This window comes from Dermacentor albipictus, chromosome 3 (assembly GCF_038994185.2).
Source record: "Dermacentor albipictus isolate Rhodes 1998 colony chromosome 3, USDA_Dalb.pri_finalv2, whole genome shotgun sequence".
NCBI classification, from domain to species: domain Eukaryota; kingdom Metazoa; phylum Arthropoda; class Arachnida; order Ixodida; family Ixodidae; genus Dermacentor; species Dermacentor albipictus.
In genome coordinates, this window is record NC_091823.1 from 148,100,303 (window position 1) to 148,121,784 (window position 21,482).

Sequence of the window (21,482 nt, forward strand, 5' to 3'; positions counted from 1 at the left end):
CCTTGGTCCATCGGCTGGAGCACGGACGTCATATTAGCAGGCAGGAACTCCAGCGTGACCGCCTCCAAGTTGTTGATTTTTCCGTGGCCGGGGCAGTTGTCCACGACGAACAACACTTTCCGGCCGTCCCTTGCCATCTTGCGGTCAAGAGCACGTACATACTCTTCAAAGAGCGCTGCAGTCATCCAGGCTGTTTTATTGGCGCGGTAAGTCGCATCTCTCGGGAGCCGTGTATTTCGGAAGCACCTTGGATTGAGCGACTTACCGATAACAAGCAGCGGCAGTTTTTCATCGCCGGTGGAGTTGGCTCCGAAAAGTATCGTCACTCGGTCTTTGCGCTGCTTAGCGCCTGAGCACGCTTCTCCCTTCGGCGTGTATGTGCGGCTAGGCAGCATCTTATAGAACAGTGCTGCTTCGTCGAGGTTGAAAATGTCCTTGTCCGCGTAAGCCTTTTGCAGCTCAGCGAGGCGGTGGTTGTGCCAGGTGTCTGCAGCCCCTTCATCAACAGTGCCGCTTTCGCCGTGGATAGGCTTCGAGGCTACGTTATTTCTTTTTTTAAATCGTTCAAACCAGCCATTGCTGCAACTGAAGTCTGTGTGGCCCATCTGCAACGCCAGAGCGTCTGCCTTCTCCGTCATCATTTGGGTTGTCACGGGAAGGTTGGCTGCCCTGACATTCCGGAGCCACAGCATGAGTGCTGCTTCGACGTCCGGGAATTTCGAGGCCCGAATCCGCTTCCGCTTGCTGGAAAAACTTTGCTCGAAGCCATCGAAGATCTTCTGCCGATTTTTTAAAACTGTCGATAGCGTCGACAAAGGGATGCCGAATTCTTTGGCGATGCTCGTTTTGGATCTTCCCGCTTTCTCCACTTCCTTGATTAACGCGACTTTTTTCTCCAGCGTCAGAGACTTGCACTGCTTGGGGCGGGACATCGTCGTCATCCGTTGACCACACACCACACACACAACACAAAAAATCGCAGTCAACGCGTCGTGCGCACAGCGCGACCAAACAAAGAACAGAATCGCACACGCACAATTACGTCCGCACGTGCGGAATGCAGTGGCGCGACTACTCGATAAAACCCATGAGCCCCCGCGCGCAAGCGGCGCACACCACGTGACTGCTTCCAAGGTTACTTGACGTGGTTGACGGAAAACGGCTGCTTCCGCGGGAATTTTGTATTCGCCCTTAGAACGCGACCGCGTTCGGCACTTAGCTCGGAGCCTGTATAACTTATTGGTAACGGCCTTTGCCTTCAGCCGTCCCGGTCGAAATTTCGAGATATCCGTATTACGCCCGAAAAATGCTTCGAGATAAACGGGTGCAAATACATACCACCTATGGGTGGGGAAGGCGCGGCACCGATATTTCGAGATATGCGAGTTCGTGTTAACGAGGGTTTACTGTACTTTGAGCAGATCGGTCGTCACAGGCCGGTGTGCCGCTCGCTGCTCTTGCACGTATTCTGTGAGCAGCTCTTCTATTTTGGCGAAGTGGCCCTGCTTCGGTCCACTGAAACCCTTCCTTGCTGCTTTGCTGGCAAAAATATTGTCCTTCTGTTTGCGCCAGCCTCTCACACAAGTTCCTGGAACTCCGAACGCCCGTGATGAGGCCTGATTTCCCTCCATCTCCGCACACATGATAACTTTCCCTTTAAATGTGGCATCATGGTGGACTCAGCATGTTTTTGCAATTGGCGCTTCCATGCCAATTGAATAAACGCTGAAAATGGGAAGACAGGCGGTAGACTAGGTTACACCAGCGCCTGGTTACACGTACAACATGGAGGTATGCACATGGAGGAAGCTATGGCAGCTAGGCTAGAAGCGTGTACGAGGTGGACATTTTTCGAATGCCGATGGCAATATGGTAACGCAGATTTAGAGTCGTACTCAATTCTGACGCACATGCAATTTTTGGACTCGTTTTGTTGGGAAAAAGGTGTGCATTAGCTTCGAGTAAATACAGTAGTATGCACCAACCGTTTCGTGGGCACTGAGCGACTATGGCTTAAGCGGTAAGCCATAGTCGCTCAGTGGCCACCATGGGGTTCAACAGGGGCTTGTTGGGGGAATTTTCGTTACTACGTTTAAACCGCAATTACACATTAAGCGAGTTCGTATTAAAGAGGTCTGACTGTACAATCAATACATTCTACCGGTGCTCACATATGGGGCAGAAACTTGGAGACTTACAAAGAAGCTCGAAAACAAGTTAAGGACTTCGCAAAGAGTGATGAAACGAAGAATGTTAGGGATAACGTTAAGGGACAGGAAGAAAGAGGTGTGGAACTGAGAGAAAATGGGAATAGCCGATATTTTAATTGACATTAAGAGAAAAAGGGAGCTGAGCAGGCCATGTAATGCGTAGGCTGGATAACCGGTGGACCGTTAAAGCTAAAGTATGGGTTCCAAGACAAGGGAAGCGGAGTCGCGGGCGGCAGAAGACTAGGTGGGGTGATGAAATTGGGAAATTCGCAGTCGCAAGTTGGAATCGGTTGGCGCAGGACAGAGGTAATTGGAGATCTCAGGAACTGGCCTTCGTCCCAGTGGACATAAAATAGGCTTGATGATGATGATGAAACCTAGAATGTTGCTAGCTGACATTGGCGTGCAACAGATGAATGCTTATGCCAAATATGGAGCGCTGCCAGAGTGCTCGAAAGCAGCTAGTCCAGTGCTTCTGGTAGAGTCCAACGAACCTGCTGGTGTCTTTGTGTCATCCAGCCGCTCCTGCAGCTCCCGAGAAGACCACACGGCAACAGAATGGCACCAGTACCACCACCAACTGCTACCTTGAGCCAGGTGAGGCCCCTAAGGTGCCTAAGCATTTTGGCACTCACAAAGAAGGAAAAAAAAAAAGTTGTCTCGAAATGAAACATCACATACGCAGAAAAAATTACGCTGTAAACTACAGTGCTGCTACAGACAACATACTGAGGAATCGGCTGACTTGGTCCAGAATTTGATTGCTGTTTTATTTAACAAGACTGTTACGTGTGCAGTGATTTAGTATTGCAGGTTGCAAGTCAGATGAAAAGAAAGTGTACCATGTGGTAAAACATGGTTAATTCAGATTTCGGGGGACCAGAAAAGAATGCCCGAATTATAACCAAGTGTCGAATTATCGAGAGTATCAAGAAAAATATGGGAATGCTTACCACGTCAACACACTTTTATTTACTGACTGAATCAGCAAATCCTGCTTTTATTTTGCACGACAGCAGCGCAGAAGCTGCAATTCTCGCCATCACTGGACCAATTAGCACTCGCAGCGGCGAAGGCTTCGCGACTTCCTTTGCAGCGTGGCTGCAGTGCCCGTCTATCTCAAACACGCTTCTCTAGATTAAATGCTTGCTATTCCCCCACTCCCTGCCCTCAAATGTCATGCCCACAAGATTTTTGTAAGTTTTAATATTCACAGGTTGGCCGGTTATGGAAATGGCTGTGTGGCACCGGTATTGGAGATGGCACAGCTTGCAGCACCACATGACGACGGCACCCCTGATCGTGTGATGTTTGATGCGCGCGCAGGGCAGCTGGCACAGCTGCTGCAGCCCTTCTACCGCCCCGGGGAACAGGGCAAGGCACTGTGCTTCCACCCGGACATCATGGAGACCTACGAGATGGACGCCTTCCCGGAGTACGCACGAGAACAGGCAAGTGCCTGCACTGGTCTTTGCTCTGTGAGTGATGGTGTGGTTGCCCTGTGTGGTCTACAAGTTCTGCTCGGCTGTGTTAAAGAATGGCGAAAACAAATGCTTGGATCGCTGTCAACTGTTCAGTATTTGATCATGCAGATCAAAGGGGTCTTGAGGAAAAAATGAAAAAATAACAAGTGCTATGCAACAGAAAACGTAAGATAAGCTTTCATAGTCTCCTTCTTTGGCAAGCACAACCGTCTCCAGCTGTTGTCGCCAACTCTAAAAGCTAATTCTCACAGTGTCGCTGAAGGTGCGCTCGCACGGTCGACTCACTTATGTGCTTATTCCTTGAGTGATTTCTTAAATGGCATATTCGAAACCCAAACTCTGTCATGTCAGCCGGTCTTTCTGATAGCCTTGTTGAGCTGGTCAGCTACTGCATCAGGCGTGACAGCGTTTTCTTTTTCTCTGCCCTCGCATTGTTGTTGCAGACACTGTAGCTGGCAAGATCGTTCTCATTGTCATGTGGGAGGTTGGTTACACGGTCAGTGTGGTTGTCCAAGTCCACTCCGTCATAGTTCGATAGTTTTGTGACCGACCATGTTTCCTCCAGCAGCGATAGCAACAAAAACAGCACTGAGGTGAACTCCTATCGTGGTGACGCCAAGGTGTTTACAGACATCAAAGGGAAGGAAAAGTGTGTCTCTGAAAAAGTGGGGTTCGAGCGGCGTTCGTCTACACTGACAATAGCGCGGAAAATAGGTGTTTGTGTTTGCATCATGTGTCGTGGACCTGTAATGATCATCAGAAGGGACAGTGTTTATGGATTTGCCCTCAAGCCATCAGTCGAATAGAAGAAACGTAGCGAGATTGCAGACGACTGTACTTTGCCCAAAGTGCATGGCACGAAAACGTGCCACTCATTCAAGGTGAACCCTCTTGATGTGCGGGCGATGGTGGCTACTGGTAACGGCCAAACAAAAATGAACAGCCTTTCTGCGGCAGTAGGAATTTCTCACCACGGCATGCACCACACGATGTTCCACTGGCATTTGAAGAACACGTTGACACCTTCTGCCGCTATGAGCAAAAGTGCAAAGAAAATTGCAATTCTTTACTAGGACTTGTGATTCGGCCATGGGGCAATATTGCCATTAGTTACAACGGCATGTGAATGATGCGAGGCCACTCTCCCCACATCGAGCATTGGCACGGTGATCAAACTGTTCAGTAAATACGTCGTCTACTGTGTGGTCTTGTCGTCGTCATCATCAATATTGTTTAAAAATAATAGTTATTTTAAGTGTATCATCCCCCATCATCAGCTATGCAGCCAAATACATTTCGATTGACGAGAGCTTCAGCCCTATAACGTAAAACTATTCCAATCTGTTTTTATTCCAAATCGGCCATTAGCCCCCCTGATGGGTCAGAATGGTTCGGGTCCAGCCCACGTGGGTGGGCGCCACACCCATATGGGCAGAGCTTTCTGGGCTCTGCCCATGTCACGGAAGGCTAATGGCCGATTTGGAATAAAGACAGATTGCAATAGTTTTACATTATACCGGCCAGTCGATGCCAATAAATAATGTACGTGCCTGCCATCTCTGGAGGGTGGATCAGCATTATTCAGTTTTCTGAATCAAACAAGCTCAAATTAACGAGGTTTTACTGTGCCAGCGGCACGTGCGGACCATTAGAGCCAGGTTTCACTCGAATAATTTTACAATTGACTCTCGTAACAACAGACCCTGGTAATCCAACAAAAAATGTCCGTTTTATCTGAAGTCCGTAATATCCAAAATGCCTCACTTCCTAAACTTTTGTCACAATGTCTAACAACTTTATTGCAAAGAGCGAGTGACCACGTCCAAAATAAAAAACGAAAAACAGCCGCAGTTTTGTCTGATACGTGAAGCATCGATTGCAATAGCAAATTAAGCCAGATAAGTGTGGCAGCAGCAGCAAGCGAATCGCCTTCGTGCTGTCTCTCACTTCAATGCGAACTAAACATAGAAACCACAGCGCATACGAAGCTACTGGCACTGGGCACACTTTGTCCACATCGCAGATCGCTTTCAAGATACGATGGCTGCACCGTAAGCAGCAGCTGCCCGAGTAGAACCCCCTCTCTCTCACCTCCGCCTTCCTCTGTCATACGCACGCAAGTCAGTTGTCATCCCTGACCACACGGCAAAAGTACATTTCATGCGCCCGATTTTGAAAAAAATTGCTGCTAATTTCGTCCGCTGTAGCCGATAGCCCCTTGTAGTGCGGTCCATTAAAAGCGAACTACATTGCATTAATAAAATAGGTAGAACAAACTAAGGCTGAAATGTGCTCTGTTATATTCCAAAGTATGCTGTGTGTGGGTCCGTTGTAATGGGCATAGACTGTAATAGGAAACAATGTTAGTGGCGATCTAGTGCTGAGCACAAGATGGCAGAAATGATTCTTGGCAGTGGCCACTCATTGTGATGCAGGCCAGAATGCAAAAATAATTATGCGCCTAGATTTCAAGAACACTGGTGTGGTCAAAATTAATCCACTGTAGTGTTCCTTAGCATGCATTGCAGTTTATTGTGCTTCTTTGCTTCGTTTTGTAATACGTAAATTATTTATTGAGGCTCTATGATATTGAAAATAGGGTTCTCCACTTGTTTGAATGAATTGGTGCAAGGAACAAAATAATAATAATAATAATGCAGCACTTCTATATAGACATTAATTTGCATTCAAATAGTACAAACAATTGCTTTGATTGTGGTTAATTACATACCTGTAATCAGCACAGCCACAACACCATAGAGGACTCAATCCTGAGTAATGCTTCGTCCTTTGCAAATAATGGCATCCGCAGACTTGCTTGTGTGGTATCCTTCCAAGCTGCTCATATTTCACGAAAGGAACGAAGAAGTTGGCATTGAACAGGCTTGAAACAGTGAGGAAGGGGTGCAGTAAATGTGCACGAATTCTAATTGAGAAAACCGCTGCACCTACAAACGTCAGCGAATCCACCGTGTACAAGTGGATGTTATAATAGGGACAAAGAGATGATGCACAATCCCGTGCAACACTTGCCGAGTGCTCCATCTGAATTCTCCGCTTCCACTGTCTCTCTGACCCTCCTCCTCCTTTGTATCTGGAAATTGAAAAAGCACGCCATTTTTTGTGGTCAGAGTGAATATGGAATGAATTTTCCACCGCTGCTATCGCAACAGCTGTTTTTCTGTGCAGTTGCAGTGTGTTTGCAGATACTGCCGCCATCTGCACTGCAGCACTTGCTGCTAGCAGACAACAGGGCATGGAAGGACGCCTTTAACCCTTTGAGGGTCGAATTATTTTGAAAAAAACTTTCCCACGTGGCCAAATTACTTTATTGCGGATCTTGAATGTGCAAAATGTATAAAGTTGGGAATAAATAGTAAAAAAAATTTTGGAACAGTATTTTGGTGTCAGCATCACTCAGAACTGCAAAATGTTCAGTAGTAATCAGGGTGTGGTACTCCTTGAAACACGGTTCTACGCACAGCGCCTTATCGCAATCTGCACACCTAAAATGCATGTCTGTTCTCCTCTTGGAGCAGCGAGTTGTGTTGGCGCACACATGACATCTCTGCGTACGGCTGCCTTGGGCAGAGGTCCGAGGCACCCTCTTGCGAAAGCGCGTTGCCGCAAAGATCAAGAACACATCGCGAGTGGTGGTGATAAATATGCTAAGAGCAGGGCCAATCAAGATAGAAATCAACTTCCGCCGCCCCTGCAAGAGCATGCCGACAAAGAGAAAAATCACGTTTCGCCCGCCTCCATTACGATTGCGCAGCGGAACCGAAACCGCAAAAGCGCGTTGCCACTGAGAGCGAGGATACCTCGCGAGCGGAGGTGATAAACAAGCTAAGAGCAGCGCCAATCAAGATAGAAATCAACTTACACCACCCCTGCAAGAGAGTGCCGGCAAAGAGAAAAATGACGTTTTGCGTGCCTCTGTTGCGATCACGCGGCGGAAGTGAAACCGCAAAAGGGGTGTTGCCACAGTCTGTGCTACGTGCTGAAGCTAGAAATCAGTTCTGTTGATCACCCCAAGGAAGTAGCACAAATTTAAAGCGTTTCTTGTAAGTCCTAAGAGGTGGCAGCATCTCCCAGTGAGCACGCATCGTGATTATGGCGCGAAATTTGAAATGAAGGGTCGAAACCGTAGCCGTATGACAAAGACCTTGCAGGATGGAAAACCGCCGCCGTACATGTACCGCAAAAACCTTCAAAGGGTTAAGATGGGTTCGCCCTCCTGATTGGTTGAAGAAGCCTGTAGCTTCCACAGTGCTGCACAGAACTACTGAAACAAAGTATAGATTGCAGGGACGCGCACATAATTACATATGATGAAAAGTGCATGTTGCAACATCGAGACAGCAGAATCAATCAGTTTAGTCCACATGTACACCTTTACAAAACCAAATGTTTTCTTGTGTCAGCAATATTGACACGTGTACTTATCTTTATCGGGCGACCACGTTTAGCCGCCTAACAAATGTTATCGTGCAGCGCAGGACGCGCCTGCACGTAAAAGAAGTTTCTGGAAAGTTATCGATGGTTCCCTCCACTGTCTTTCACCGCAACTTGTGTAATCTGATTGCATGTATGCGCGACACGAATAGTGTAGAACTTTGCGGAAGGCACGCGGGTCCCATCGGTTAATCTGGAACATTCCACGACTGATCTATAAAAGCCGACGCGCTTGACCCGCTGATCAGATTCCCGACGATCGCCGACCGTGTTCGCCGCTATCGTTGTGCTATAAGTGTAGCCTGTTTTGTGGGCACAGGTTCGCCCAATAAAAGCTAGTTTTGTATTCCACCGTATTGCTTCTTTCTTCACCGTCACTACCACGTGACAATATTGATAGCATGCTTGTGTAGTCAACATCATCGCGCTTGTTCCATTGACACTAGGCACTGTTGTGGTAGCTTTCCCAGCCCATGATAACTGATTATCGTAGTTCTATACTCGCAGACAACTTTCTGTGGCAGTGAAGGGAAAGCTGTGGGCGTGTGGCTTCTGCACTTGTGTTACGGCGCCAAGTAGTCTGTCAGCGTTTGACAGCGCTTTCGGTTGCTCGGAACAGACGCTGAATCGACGCAGCTTCACGTGCTACGGTTTCGCATTTGCCCCGGATGTGGAAGGAAAAAGTCACAAAATAAGTAAACTTTTAGATTCAGTGGTGGGTTTTATCTCATTTCACTGTTCCTAATAAGGTGTTCATGTTTTCACTTCCCCAGCTTAAACTAACGTGGATGAAAACACAAGACTCTTTTCAGAAGCGCTCTCACTCGTGCGCGCTTTGCCTCCGTAGCTTTCCCTTCATTGCCACAGAAAGTTGTCCGCGAGTAAAGAATGGTTGCATTCTGGTGAGGCGAACTTTCTTTTGAAAACTTGGTCTGTGCAGCATGAATAGACAGGACATATGGGAACACAAACAACATACAGGGGCGCTGCACAAGCTCAGTTTTCGAGAACAGTGTGTACCGACTAGTCTGTGAACAAATTCTTTTAGAATGGAATTCCTCATTTGTGACACGCCGCTCGTCGTCATGGCCGCAGGTGATGTACCTGGGTGTGCGCAACGTGGTGCTTGCACTGTGGGCCCTGCGACCCCATGCTTGGCTGGACCTGGTGTGGGTGTCGCGACACCTTCTGTGCCGGGGCCTGGCGCGCATCCGGTGCCTGTTGGAGGCGCACAGGGTGCTCCGGTTCTTCACCGCACGGGGCCTCATCAACCACGGCGCCCTGCCCTTGCTGCGAAGCTCCCCACCACTGCCTCCGTCTTGCCGACAGGTGAGGCACGGCGAACGCTCTACAACCGTCCCAGCCCTGTCCGTCTGCTCCCCTATTTATTATTGTTGCCTCATGTAGTGTTGCAGCTGTGGATGTCCACAGAAAGTTGGGAGTTAGAACAAGAAGAAATTAAACTTTATTGAAAAGAATGGTCCGCTAGTTTTGGTTGTGGTGGCCACCTAAGGTGGCGGCGTGAAGTTCTTGGACGAACTTTTCTTTTTTTTTTATGCTTATTCTTGGAGTTATGGTGCTGAAAAGTTCTGCAAGTATGCGCAACTTTATGTGGTTATCTCAAATTAGGGTCCATTTTTGTTTACCTTGTTTGATTCTAATTATTTATGCAAATTTCAATCAGGTATCGATGGGTTCTGTATGATATGAGAAAAACAGTAAGACCAGCTATAGCTTTTAGCAGGGGTGTACTAACATTGAATCGTAGATTTTGGATCAAATCGAGAAAAAAAGGTGCATACTCAATACAAAAAAATAACCAGGCTTAGCTAGGTTAAGCCATGAATGCGTTGCATATTGCGCGAGTTGGGGCCCAGCTTTTCCTCCGGCTGTCGTGACGTCGCATCACGTGTTTGCGCTAAAGGTCAATGGTGGCTGCCCGGCCGCGCCCAAGGGCTGAACTGAGTGATTGCAATATGCAACGCATAAAAATAGAAGCAACTTAATAACAAACATAGCAAACTTAAAGAAGAATAGACCCACATATGAGACGCGCAGCAATGAACAATGGCTCATACCCTCAATGGTGGCTGCCCGGCCGCGCCCAAGGGCTGAACTGAGTGATTGCAATATGCAACACATAAAAATTTATCACAAACGTTGATGCTTACAAAATCTTTTAGCATTGCATAACAAGAATGTAGCAAGTTATCAGTAACTTGGGTACCTTGAAATGGAGATATACAGTATGGTCTACTCTTACTAAAGGAACTACAAATTAGTATGCCAGCACTGATCACAGCTCAGTTCTAAAATGTGAAGATCTAAAAAATATTTTTTTATCAATGGAAGGTTATCACTAGCTTTTTTGTTGCCGTTCAGTCAGTCCGCATCACATTATTGTTTCAACCTGTCCTGTCGAACATTGCAGCGTTTGGGCTGTGTGTGTGTGTGTGTGTGTGTGTGTGTGTGTGTGTGTGTGTGTGTGTGTGTGTGTGTGTGTGTGTTCCCACATCCCACAGATTCCCACATCGGGCCGACATTGGCAAGCGCATGCTGTCAATGCAAGTCATCGAGTGCGAGGAACTCCACGGCACACGCAGCATGCAGTACTACTTGTGTCTCTACGCCGAATATGCCTAATATTCGAGAAAGTCAAGTCGGGGATATTTGGTTCACGATTATATTTATTCTAATGTTCGCTATTCAGTTTAATTCGGTGGTATTCAAGTATTCACACGCCTCTAGTTCTTAGTCTTTGGGGCATTGCTTCGCACAGTTCAGCTGTCTGCTATGGGAGGCAAACTTTACAGTATGTGCCACATGGGCCTGCTCTGCATATGCTTATAATGAATTGCATTATAATGCAATTTCATTATGCATTAGTGCATTATGATGCTTTAATGCATATGCATTATAATGAATTTGCAGTAACAGTGTGTCGTTATTCATTGGTCTCGGGCCACTAAGGGCCACTGGCTCCCCCCCCCACCCCGCGGTGGACACCGGTGTGTCAGGCATGGTGTTGGGCATGGTGGTGAAACATGAGAGAAAAAAATGAACATGTACTGCAGAAGTCAAAGACGTCTAGACTTATTGTTGAGCATGTATATGCTATAGTCGGGATAACGTAAAACTATTCCACTCTGCTTTTGTTCCAAATCGGCCATTAGCCCTCCGTGACAGGTCAGAATGGTTCGGGTCCAGCCCCATATTGGCTGGCAACACGCCCACATGGGCAGAGCCCGAAATATTTTGACCTATCATGGAGGGCTAATGGCCGAGTTATAATAAAGGCAGATTGAAATGCTTTTGCATTGTACCAGCCCATGTATACCAATAAAAAGGTAACTAGACCCGAGCAAGTGCTGTCAAACTCCATGATGTCGCAACTAGCTGCTGCAAGAGCTTCAAGGCAGCATTGCCACCCTCTTTTGTTCTTGCATCTTTTCTGGCTTACTAGACCTCCTGGCATGGTGAGAGTGGATGTTTTGTTATTCTAAACAAGTGGTTCACTTGCACAGCTCAGCTTAGCCTTCTCTTTAGCATCCCTTCAACAATAGTTCGATCGTCCCTTGAACACACTTAACTGCATGATTGTGTGAGCGAGGGAGTGCAGTGTGCTCATTTTAAGCTGTTCCTTATGGTGTCCCTGGTGCGCAGAAGCGGGTGCTGGTTGTGGGTGCGGGCCCTGCGGGCCTGTCGGCAGCGCGGCACCTGCACCGGCTTGGCATGCGGGTGACGTTGCTCGAAGCATCGGATCGCATCGGGGGCCGAGTGCGCGACGACACTTCCTTGGGCGTTTGCGTCGGCATGGGTGCCCACATCGTCACGGGTGTCACCAACAGGTGGGTTGGACACGCTCGATTCGGGGCCGTCTTTTTTTGTCTCGGGTCGTTCTCGCAACTTTCTGGGAGAATGCATTCACCAATCGTGAAATGGTGATGCAAATTTTAACTTGGCAGCTTTAACGTGTTTTGGCTATCGACCTATGTGTGAGCCATGTCACGAAATGACACTCCTTGTCATATTTGGTATGCAACACTGCAAAAGCTATGGACATAGCACAGTCATACAGTGACACATTTAACAACAAAAAATTATATATCTCTGGTTAACTTCCCTGCCATTCTATGCATCCTTTTCTCTCTCTCCCTCTTTAACAAAAGGTTGCTTCACTTATTACAGCTGCAATTTGAGAATGTACAGTTTTGTCAAATCGCATATTATTTGTGCACCTTTGTGCTTTCAGCATGTCAATTGCAGTTAAACCTTAAATAACAAAGTTAGTAAAATAGAAAGTTTTACTTCGTGATGGTGAAAATTTCATTACATTGAAATCGTATATAAACACACTTCTTTATACAATCGACTTCCGTTAATTCGATCCTGAAGGTACTGATGGAGGTGGTTGAATTATGTGGTGAGTTAAATTAACCAAAAGGCAAAAAAAAAAGAAAAATGACGAAACGCGTCGTTAATTCACTTAGCAGTATTTGCCTTTAAAGTTAGCTTCGCCAGAATACAACCTTGTCATGCGGTGAGGCATACCAAGCGGCGAAAGTCCCACTGTTATGGCACATAGCACGTGTCGCTTAATTTACACTCGCACATGCGCCATCTCCAGTCACTGTACAAGCACCGAGATGCCTAATAAGTTCATTGGCAGGTCTTCAGAGTTTTAGATAGACCCCTGCTCTTTTGTTGGCTTTAAATGTCCCCTTGATTTTCAGAGCTTTTTTTATCTTAGCACCTTCCTATTTGCTAGCTTTCCCAACGCTTTTCTCTGCTGCTCGGTGCACGGCGCGTGTACGTGCGTATAATTAAGGAATGCGTATTCGGCATCAGTAACGATCTCCTATAGGAGATGCACATGGCGGACGAATTGAGGGCTCATATCGCCCCAGCAACATTATAAACAGCTCTCAGTGGCTAGCAGTATGCTTATTAGGCATCTAGGTGCTCTCACTGTGACCAAAGATGGCAGATGTGCACCTGTATAATTAAGAAATGCGTACTATGTCAAGTGATTGTGACATCTTTTCATTTTAGTATGTTCCACCGCCTAACGCGGCTGTATTGCAGCAAAGCTGACCCATCAAGTTCGAATTATTTGGTGAAGGTCAATTTTGAGATCAAAATAGCGGAAGTTTGGGCCCATAGAACTGTACGGGTGCCTTCCAGGACCTTCGGTTGGGGTCGAAGCAAAAGAGATCTGCTGTATTACGGTGCGAAATACATGGTTTTCAAGGGACAATGAAGGTGTAAAAAGTTCTGTGGTATTGAAGCAGTGCTCTTACCTCTGACACCTGCACCCACGAGCAAAAATTTACGGACCACAGGGTCGCCGGAAAAACTCAATTTCTGCATTTCTTCTCCTTGAGCCTTCATCCCAGTCGCGAAGCACCGCTGGCACAGGGTCCCGGATAGCAGGTCGCCTAGGGCACCCATTTGCACAAGAATAAATTTTTTTTCTTCACTTGTAGCTGTGGCAGCTTCGGGATCCCACTCCATTGCTTTAAATTTTCACTCCTTCGCTGACATAGCGCCAAGCCCTCGTTGCACAGCAGTGCGTTTTTTATCCGCCGCCTCTTTCTCCTCGCACGTCAGGAAATGTGTTTTCAAGTGCACAGTGGATGACATGTTTGCACTGTCCGAGGCAGATGAAAGAGAGGATGTGGAAGCCGCTGTTGATGAGCACGAGACACCAAGCACACTCGTCACGACAAATTCTTGCGCCGGTGGAGCAGGAGTCACGTTGCTAGAAGCATCAACGCAACCACCCCCTTGCATAGATTAAGCAGAAGCTGCCCCACAGAAACCATCGGTGCAATCATCGTCGGCAAGTGGGCGAGCAGCGAGCTTCATAGAACGCTTCCTTGCACCGAACGCGCGTAGCGTCTTGAGTTTCTTTGGGCGCATCGTGGCCGACCACACAACAATCGGCAGGCTAAACGCAGCAATGGTCTCCTAAAGATGGTTGAAAATCATCTCATAAAGATGGTAGAAACTTGGAGAATATGCGAATGGCTGCAAAGATAGACGATGGCAAGCGAAACACACAAAGGGCGCCGGCGATGGAGGAGCCGAAACAGACAACGGCCGGATGCATTATGCAGGAGACCACTACGTCATCGCACGCAGCAGCCAGCGGGAGTCGCGAGCTCCCCTGCGTCCTTGAGGAGCGCAAGCTTCACCCAATTTCAGCTTCGCGTCTCAGCCGCGGGAAACTTGAAAGCTCTTGTGAGCTCCAATCGTGAGTGATTTACGCCTCTCCCGCGCTGCTGCCGCCGCCGTGGGTGGCGAGGGAAAAAATGCACAAGAATGCACGAACAAAACACCAAAATGGCGACGCTCGGGGGAGCGGTGAAGAAATTGCATTCGCGCCAAGTAGGGGTATTTTGAGCGCTCGCTCGCCACTCGAGGGCTCATTATAAACTTTATTTGAAATAGCTTCGTGATGAATTGGGCGTTGATATTTTCAGAAATGGTCGTTTATAAGACATACTGCCCAAATATGTGGTTTTCCAAAAAAATCAACATTTTGCGATTTTTTGGCTTTCAAAGGCTGCGTCCTCCCTTAATGCTTCCCTAGTGTCCCCTTAATCGCATATGTGCTCATCGCTTTCTCCTGTCACAGTACGAGCGCCACGACACTTAATAAGTGTACTGGCGGTGCTTCAGAGCTATATTGGATGTGGCTGTAGTGATTTGAGTCCTCAAGGAATATAAAAGGCCCCTGGCAACTTAAGCATAACTTGACCACATTTCAGTAGCAAATTGATTGTGGCTTTCTTCACATGCAGTTATTATCAATGCAGGCATCGAGTGTGTAGATGTCTCCGCTTGAAGCTGCTTAAGGGGAGAGGCTCCTCGAAACAACTTTTTTTTTATTATTTGTACCAGAGACTTCAAAATTCAGCCAACTGAAGAGTTTTTTATGCAGATTTCAAATATGAATTACCGTATTTACTCGCATAATGATCGCACTTTTTTTGTCAGAAAAATTGACGCAAATTCAGGGGTGCGATCATTACGCGGGTTAAATTTCCCGCGAAAAAAAAATTTTTTTTTTTTTTCGTACCGCGTTTGCTGCGAGATGTGAGATTGCGGGTGCGGGACACCAAAACAAAAATGGCGGCTGGCGGAGCAAGCCGAACGCGCCGAACGCGATGTTTTTTTCTTCTCGTGAGTACATTACGTGCATTGAAACACTTTCTTCCGTATCAGTGATGAATAATATCGTTAATATCGGCAAGTTTGCGGCAATAACGTAGCCATGTCCATTTTGAGGGGACAGAAACAGGTGGGCGCGCTTAGCAGCCAGTGACATATAAACACATGACGGGCATGCTGCGGAAACTGCGGCATCTGTCTTCACTACTATGCTAATACGGCACGTTTCCGCTAAGGGCGGGCGAATATCTTAGCTGTGTTACAAGCGTCGGCGTATGAATAGGGTACACTTTTAACGTATCAGAGTAAACGTGGCTAATATCATTGCCGCGCGCGATTTGTTGCGTGCTCACGAGTGCAAAAGCAGATGAAAAGAATCGAAATGGGCCTTTATTGTTTTTGTTGACATCAGCCATTATAAAGCCAACCCATAATAAAGGCAAGTTTGGTTGTACCTCATTTTGTCATAGAAGTGCGGAAAGTGATGAAAGTAATGAAATGAGGCATCTACTTAAGAATGTTTAGTGCGTGCAGGCCGCTTGGCTTGTCTTACAGGTGGTAAGCACGATCATTATTCGCCAGACTTAGCACACGACATATCGCTGCGACAAGTTCGGGGCGCGATCATTACGCGGGAAATAAAAAAAAATCGAATTTTGACGACAAAATTTAGGGGTGCGATCATTACGCGAGTGCGATCATTATGCGAGTAAATACGGTAGTTTTTGTGTAGCTGCTATAGTTCTCGAGTTATATTATACTGAAGTGCAAATTATAGGGGTCTTTACGGGCACTTTTTTATGAACTAAACTTTCACAAAAGGTATCGTGCTATAGCTTATTTAGCTCTTCCTAGATCACAGAGTACCGATATCTAGTCAAAAAGCGTGTTCAGTTATAGGAAGTGGGAGAAAAAAATTTTGACACTTCAACCATTGTTTCTTTTAGTTCCCTGAGACATAACTTCGTACTATTGTAATTACTGACGACTGATATTGAAATTTCAAGTAGATATCGGTATTCTACATACCTTCAAGAGTATGTGTGCCAAATTTCATTAGTATACACCAATTCTAAGTGTACAAAAGGCTTCCCGGAAGACACGAAAATATCAAAAAATTTGAAAATGAGAAAAACAGGTTTGAAAGTTTCAAAACCTTCTATTCTTCAAAATCCAGTTGTTTTTGCATTAATCTTTGTCACACTCAAGAGCAGCTTCACAGAAAGCACACAAAAGTTTCTAGAATGCTCCTGCACTGTAGCTTGGCCCTTCCCGGCTCCTACGGTTGGTCTCCTCGGTGCGAGCCCTTTTCACTGCGCTATGACGGTGCGCCCTTGCTTCTGCGGTTCGCTTCAAGTTCATTTTCTTTACACGCATGTTATCAGAATGGTCGCTATGTGTGACCAACTCTTCTGGGGGAAGTACTCCAATCTCTTGTAGGACTTCTTCAAAGCCCGCATGGCCTTTATTGTACCACAGCGCGGCAATAGCCGTGGCTGTCTCCACAGATGTCCGGGAAGCAAATTTTGTTTTTGGACACAGCAGCCATATCTTGCTGTTGAGTGACTCTGCTGCGTTTTGCGTCTTGCCATGAAGGCACCGAGCCAGGAGCTTCTCATCAGTAAGGCGCTTATATATAGGCATAATTGCCAAGCCCTGAGCTTTTGTCAACAAGGGGGTGTGGCGTGGTGTAGGCTCCCCCAGTGCTTCAGCACGCCTATGTTTGCACCAGGAATCTGGTTCAGCAGGGCAAAATTTGTGGCTGCTGGCCCCATCACTGGAGCAACAATGAAAATATGAGGCCCATATAGCAGTGTACATGCTGCGCACACTGCCCTTGTTATTTGTTATGGCTATTTGGTAGTATGTCTGCAGTTTCTGGATGGCTGCGACCGTTAGCTTTTCACCTCGTGGCAGTGGCGTTGTCATTTTTCGCAGAGCAGTGCCTAGGCGTTTTGCAACGTGGTTGGTGCACTCTTCTTTTTCGATGACAGTGTCACCGTACACCTCAGCCCCACAGACGGCAGTAAAGGCTTTGCTGTCCCCATCACTCAAGAAGCTTGTGAAGCGCAGTGGGGTCTCGTATGACAAAGTCCTCTGCCATATGCGCACTGCTGCTTCAGGTTCCATTGCATGGGATGAACATTCGGTGTTTTTTTTTTCACATACAGGACGATGAAAGGCTTGCCATACCTCATCATCATCACCCATGTCCTTGTGGATACTGCAAGCAAGACAGTAATTTGAAAGGACTTCAAAGTCCAAGCAAAGACCTGTTTCCAGGGAAACAGCTGTGCCCACTCCGTTGTGGCTTTTATGGCCCCTTTTTTGCCAAGTGCCGTCAAACATGACTGGCACATCGCCGCCGCCAACGGCGTCTTTCGTGACTTTTCGCGCCAGTTCCAAGTTTTGGCTAACAGCTTCCATTGCAGCACCATGGAGCTTCTTAGAAATAGCATGGAATGTCTTGTGATGCAGCGGTTTTGGAAGGCCGATGATCGCACAAAATCGCGAAAGCTGGTCATATCCAACTCCTATAGCACGCGCTGCCAAAACAGCCTTCACGTTTACGGCAAAGCCGTCGCGCGAGCTCCCGCTGTCGTAGCGAGTGTTCACCCCGGGGTCACCGCACGCGCCGGCCGAGACGATCCGCTTCGACGTGTGCGTGAATGAAAGCACAGATTCAGGGCAGTCGGTATTTTCGCAGCGTAGCTCCAGGTGCGACGAAAGTCCTTTGCACTTCTCAGCTGCTTCTCGGACGGCGAGTTTCCGTTCACAGCAAGTCGGGCATACCGAACCTGTCACCAGTGCCGTCAATGCGCCGATCTCGCACAACACCGTGCTAGCAGCAGGGGCGCCGACCGACCTTGATTCGCTTTTGAAGAATTCCATCTTTTTCTGCGATGCACTCACGAAATCCACAGCAGCGTCGATTTCACCACTGTCGCGGTGACCGGTGTCGGCGGTAGGCCTAACCGACGTCGGAGCGTTGCGGGCGTCGCTTCCGGCTGTCGTTTTTTTAACAGTCTTACGCCGTTTCCCTCGGTACTTGTGCCGAGTTCCATACTTGCGGACGTCGGAACTGCACTTTTTCGGGCTTGTCATCTCAAGAAAACTCGGAGAGGACACGGGAAACTGTGCAGCTAGCGAGAACGCGCTGTGGCGGTGGTTCGGCTTTGCTGCACAAAGGGAGCACCGCCGTCCAATGGCGGGGCCGCGCTGCATGGCGCGCAATTCAAAATGCGCGACAGTCTCGTCTTCTTTCTCGTTTTTCTTTTATTCTCCGTGAACATACGAGACTGACCGCCATTGAACTTTGGAGGAAAGGGTTGACGCTCCACGCCCCAATTATTGCAAATGGCCGCCGGTGAAGCTCGATTGCGTGCGAACGATGCAAACGGCGCGGATTTTCTAAACTTTCGGTGGACTATAGAGTCACCGCCGCTCACTTAGGCGCATTTTTTGGTGACTTCTCGTGCGAATTTCGGCTTGATATTTACAGAAATAAAAGTTTATACATCAAAGATGACAATGCAGCTTAAAACAAAAAAGTGATTTTTTTTTTTGAAAACCGCGATTTTTCGACCCGCGTCTCCCCTTAACAGTTTTGAGTGACAAGACTTCATAGTAGCAATCAAAGAAGTTACCGAAGCTGCATTGCCATTTAACACGTAAAGGTACGGGTTCCGGAAACACAAACTTGCCTAACAAACTGCAAACACTGCAAATGCGTCTTCTTTAGCAACTTGGGCTTGGCTTATGCCATAGTTTGGGCTGCGTCGGCAGCCACTGGATCACCTAGGTCTTTGCTGGTTTCCCCTCTGAGGACATGCCAGCGACATGAAACCAAAAATATCGCTCTTGACAAAATTAGCGCGTGGTACTGCAGGTGGAGCCCAAATTATAAAACGGCGCACTGTATAGCGTCCGAAATTTCAGTCATCGTATTGAGCCAGTGGTGGTGCAGAAGCTAGTTGAGGTTGTCCGAGTATCGGTCGGCAGATGTACCTGTCATTGCCGTGTGTTTGAGCACGCGCAGGAATAGTTTATTCGCGGTCGAGATTAAGCGGCTCGGACAGCCCGCTGTCAACCGCTGTTGGTATCCCTCCTTCCCACTTTCCAGCCCCCTGACAACGCTGTGCCTGCAGACTGGCCATGGCATCCGGCTCATCCGCGACCACTGTGACCTGTACACGACCAAGGGTCACATCGTGTCGTCTGAGCGTGACCACCGGGTCGAGTTTCACTTCAACGCCATGCTGGACGCCGTGGCGCAGTGGCGTCTCGGGCAGACCAAGGACATCTGCCTCTTTGGTGAGGACGGGACCAGTCGTGGCACCCTGCTAAACTTTATTTTGCAGGCTCCATCGGGATCATTGCATTGTCTGATAAGCTGAACGGGGCCATGTTGCTATCGAGTGTAGTAATGTTGCAAGCAATCTTCATTAGGTGCCTGCTGAAAAGAGTCATAAATTAACGAATGTGCAGTATTTACAAGCACGTGCATGCATAATCATTGAAAACCATGGGTCTTACAATGTAAAAATTTTATTCATTTTAATTTCTTTTGTCTATTGTCATTGGATCACATAAAGCCGCCTTCCTTATCGCCGGTAATAGCCACTCGCTGCGATGGATGAGAGAAAACGAATTGAAGAATCTTCACATAATGGTTGCGTTTCCAACCTCGATGCTGTGGACCGTCGGTTGCTTGGTTCGACTAGCAATGATTGTTATGCACATCACGAAGTGATGCCTATTGAACACCGCTAGACATTCTCGCCAGGTAGCAAAATATTGTCGCAACACGGTAAAACCAGAGTCAGGAAGACAGTGCAACAAAAGGCTATCTTTAGCAAGTCAGCGAGCCAAGTTAGTCTTTATACCTAGTGTGGTGGTTAGTGGTTGCTGTCCATATTTGCTTCATTTTCCTATGTGCTACCATTAGAACTTGGCAGTATGGAAAATGGGAATGGCATTTTGTGTTCTCTGACATTGCTTCACAGTAACGACCGCAGCATGCTCGGTAGACCAGCCGCAGTTACTTAGTTGCTGTGCTGTTGCTATGCCATTGTGCTGGTACGCACGTGGTCACAAGCTCGACTTCTGGCCATTGCAACCAAATTTTGATAAGAGGGGGTGCAGAAACACCTCGTTTGCTGTGCAATGGGTGCACATTAAAGAACTCCAGGTGGTAAAAAGCAATCTGGACTAGTCCCACTACAGCATGTCTGATAATCAGATTGTGTTTTTGGCACATAAAACCTCAGAATTAAAAAAAAAACTTCGACTCGCTAACTGGGGTGGTCAGTTGGAGTATGCTCATCACATACAGTTTCTGTTTTGGGGGACTCGTAAAGGTGCATAACATACTTGGAGTGTCTGCAGTGTCAAACAAATGTGTGAATATACTTAGAATGTGGGCTTTCTACTGCTATTGCCTTTGCAGCAAATGAAGGAATATAAACTTGACTTTGCAGACAAACTCATGGAGATGCACCAGAGCTTCTTGGAGGAGACGCAGATGGTCTTCAGTGACGTAAGTCGACCAGCTCATTTTTATGCTTGTTACCGTATTTACACGATTGTAAGTCGACTCGAATGCAAGTCGACCCCCCCATATCGTGTGACAGGAAAAAAATAGAGAGAGAGAGCATACCCGAGGGCGCATTCGATAAAGAAAATTTATTAGTAGCTGACATGGTCACTGGACTACTCGTCTTCACTAGTGCTGCCATCGTCATCGTTGCTGCGGTCCCACAGTGCGTCGTGGTCTAGCGAAATTTCACATTTGGCAAATGACCGCACCAGGACATCTTGTGGAACAGCAGCCCACACCGAATGCACCTAACCACACGCAGCCGTTAGGGAGGCTCTTTTGACAGGTCCGGTTGGCGTAATTTCGCGGTCTTCTGCCACCACCCACTCGTTGTACTCACAGCAGAGCAGCACCTTAAGGCGAAGGTCCGGGCTTGTTTCATGACCATATCGCACTTCACTGGCAGGGGCCAATCACGCATTTCAGCAACGTATGCCGCAAGCTTAGCCTACAGCTCCGGAAAGCGTCCAGACTTCGGCACGTGGGAAATTTCTCACTTGCCGTCACAGATGAAAATTTCGCTTCGCTGCAGTCGCCACTCTCGCACCACCCGTTCAG

General features: G+C 47.5%; 2 protein-coding genes across 8 annotated transcripts in view; one reads left to right on the forward strand and one right to left on the reverse strand.

The window, feature by feature from the left end:
* LOC135896687 (lysine-specific histone demethylase 1B-like) overlaps window positions 1-21,482 on the forward strand; it is a 98,299-nt gene that overhangs the window by 45,055 nt on the left and 31,762 nt on the right. For all 7 annotated transcript variants that reach the window (XM_065425180.2, XM_065425177.1, XM_065425176.1 and 4 more), the window contains exons 7-12: window positions 2,730-2,807; window positions 3,537-3,661; window positions 9,245-9,478; window positions 11,813-11,997; window positions 19,449-19,639; window positions 20,806-20,864. In XM_065425180.2, the coding sequence (XP_065281252.1) occupies window positions 2,730-2,807; window positions 3,537-3,661; window positions 9,245-9,478; window positions 11,813-11,997; window positions 19,449-19,639; window positions 20,806-20,864 (872 nt within the window). The remainder of the gene's footprint in view (window positions 1-2,729; window positions 2,808-3,536; window positions 3,662-9,244; window positions 9,479-11,812; window positions 11,998-19,448; window positions 19,640-20,805; window positions 20,865-21,482) is intronic.
* On the reverse strand, window positions 16,051-18,445 carry LOC135896689 (uncharacterized). Its single transcript, XM_065425181.2, has one exon. It carries the CDS (start codon window positions 18,428-18,430, stop codon window positions 16,565-16,567), a length of 1,866 nt encoding a protein of 621 aa, XP_065281253.2. The 5' UTR covers window positions 18,431-18,445; the 3' UTR covers window positions 16,051-16,564.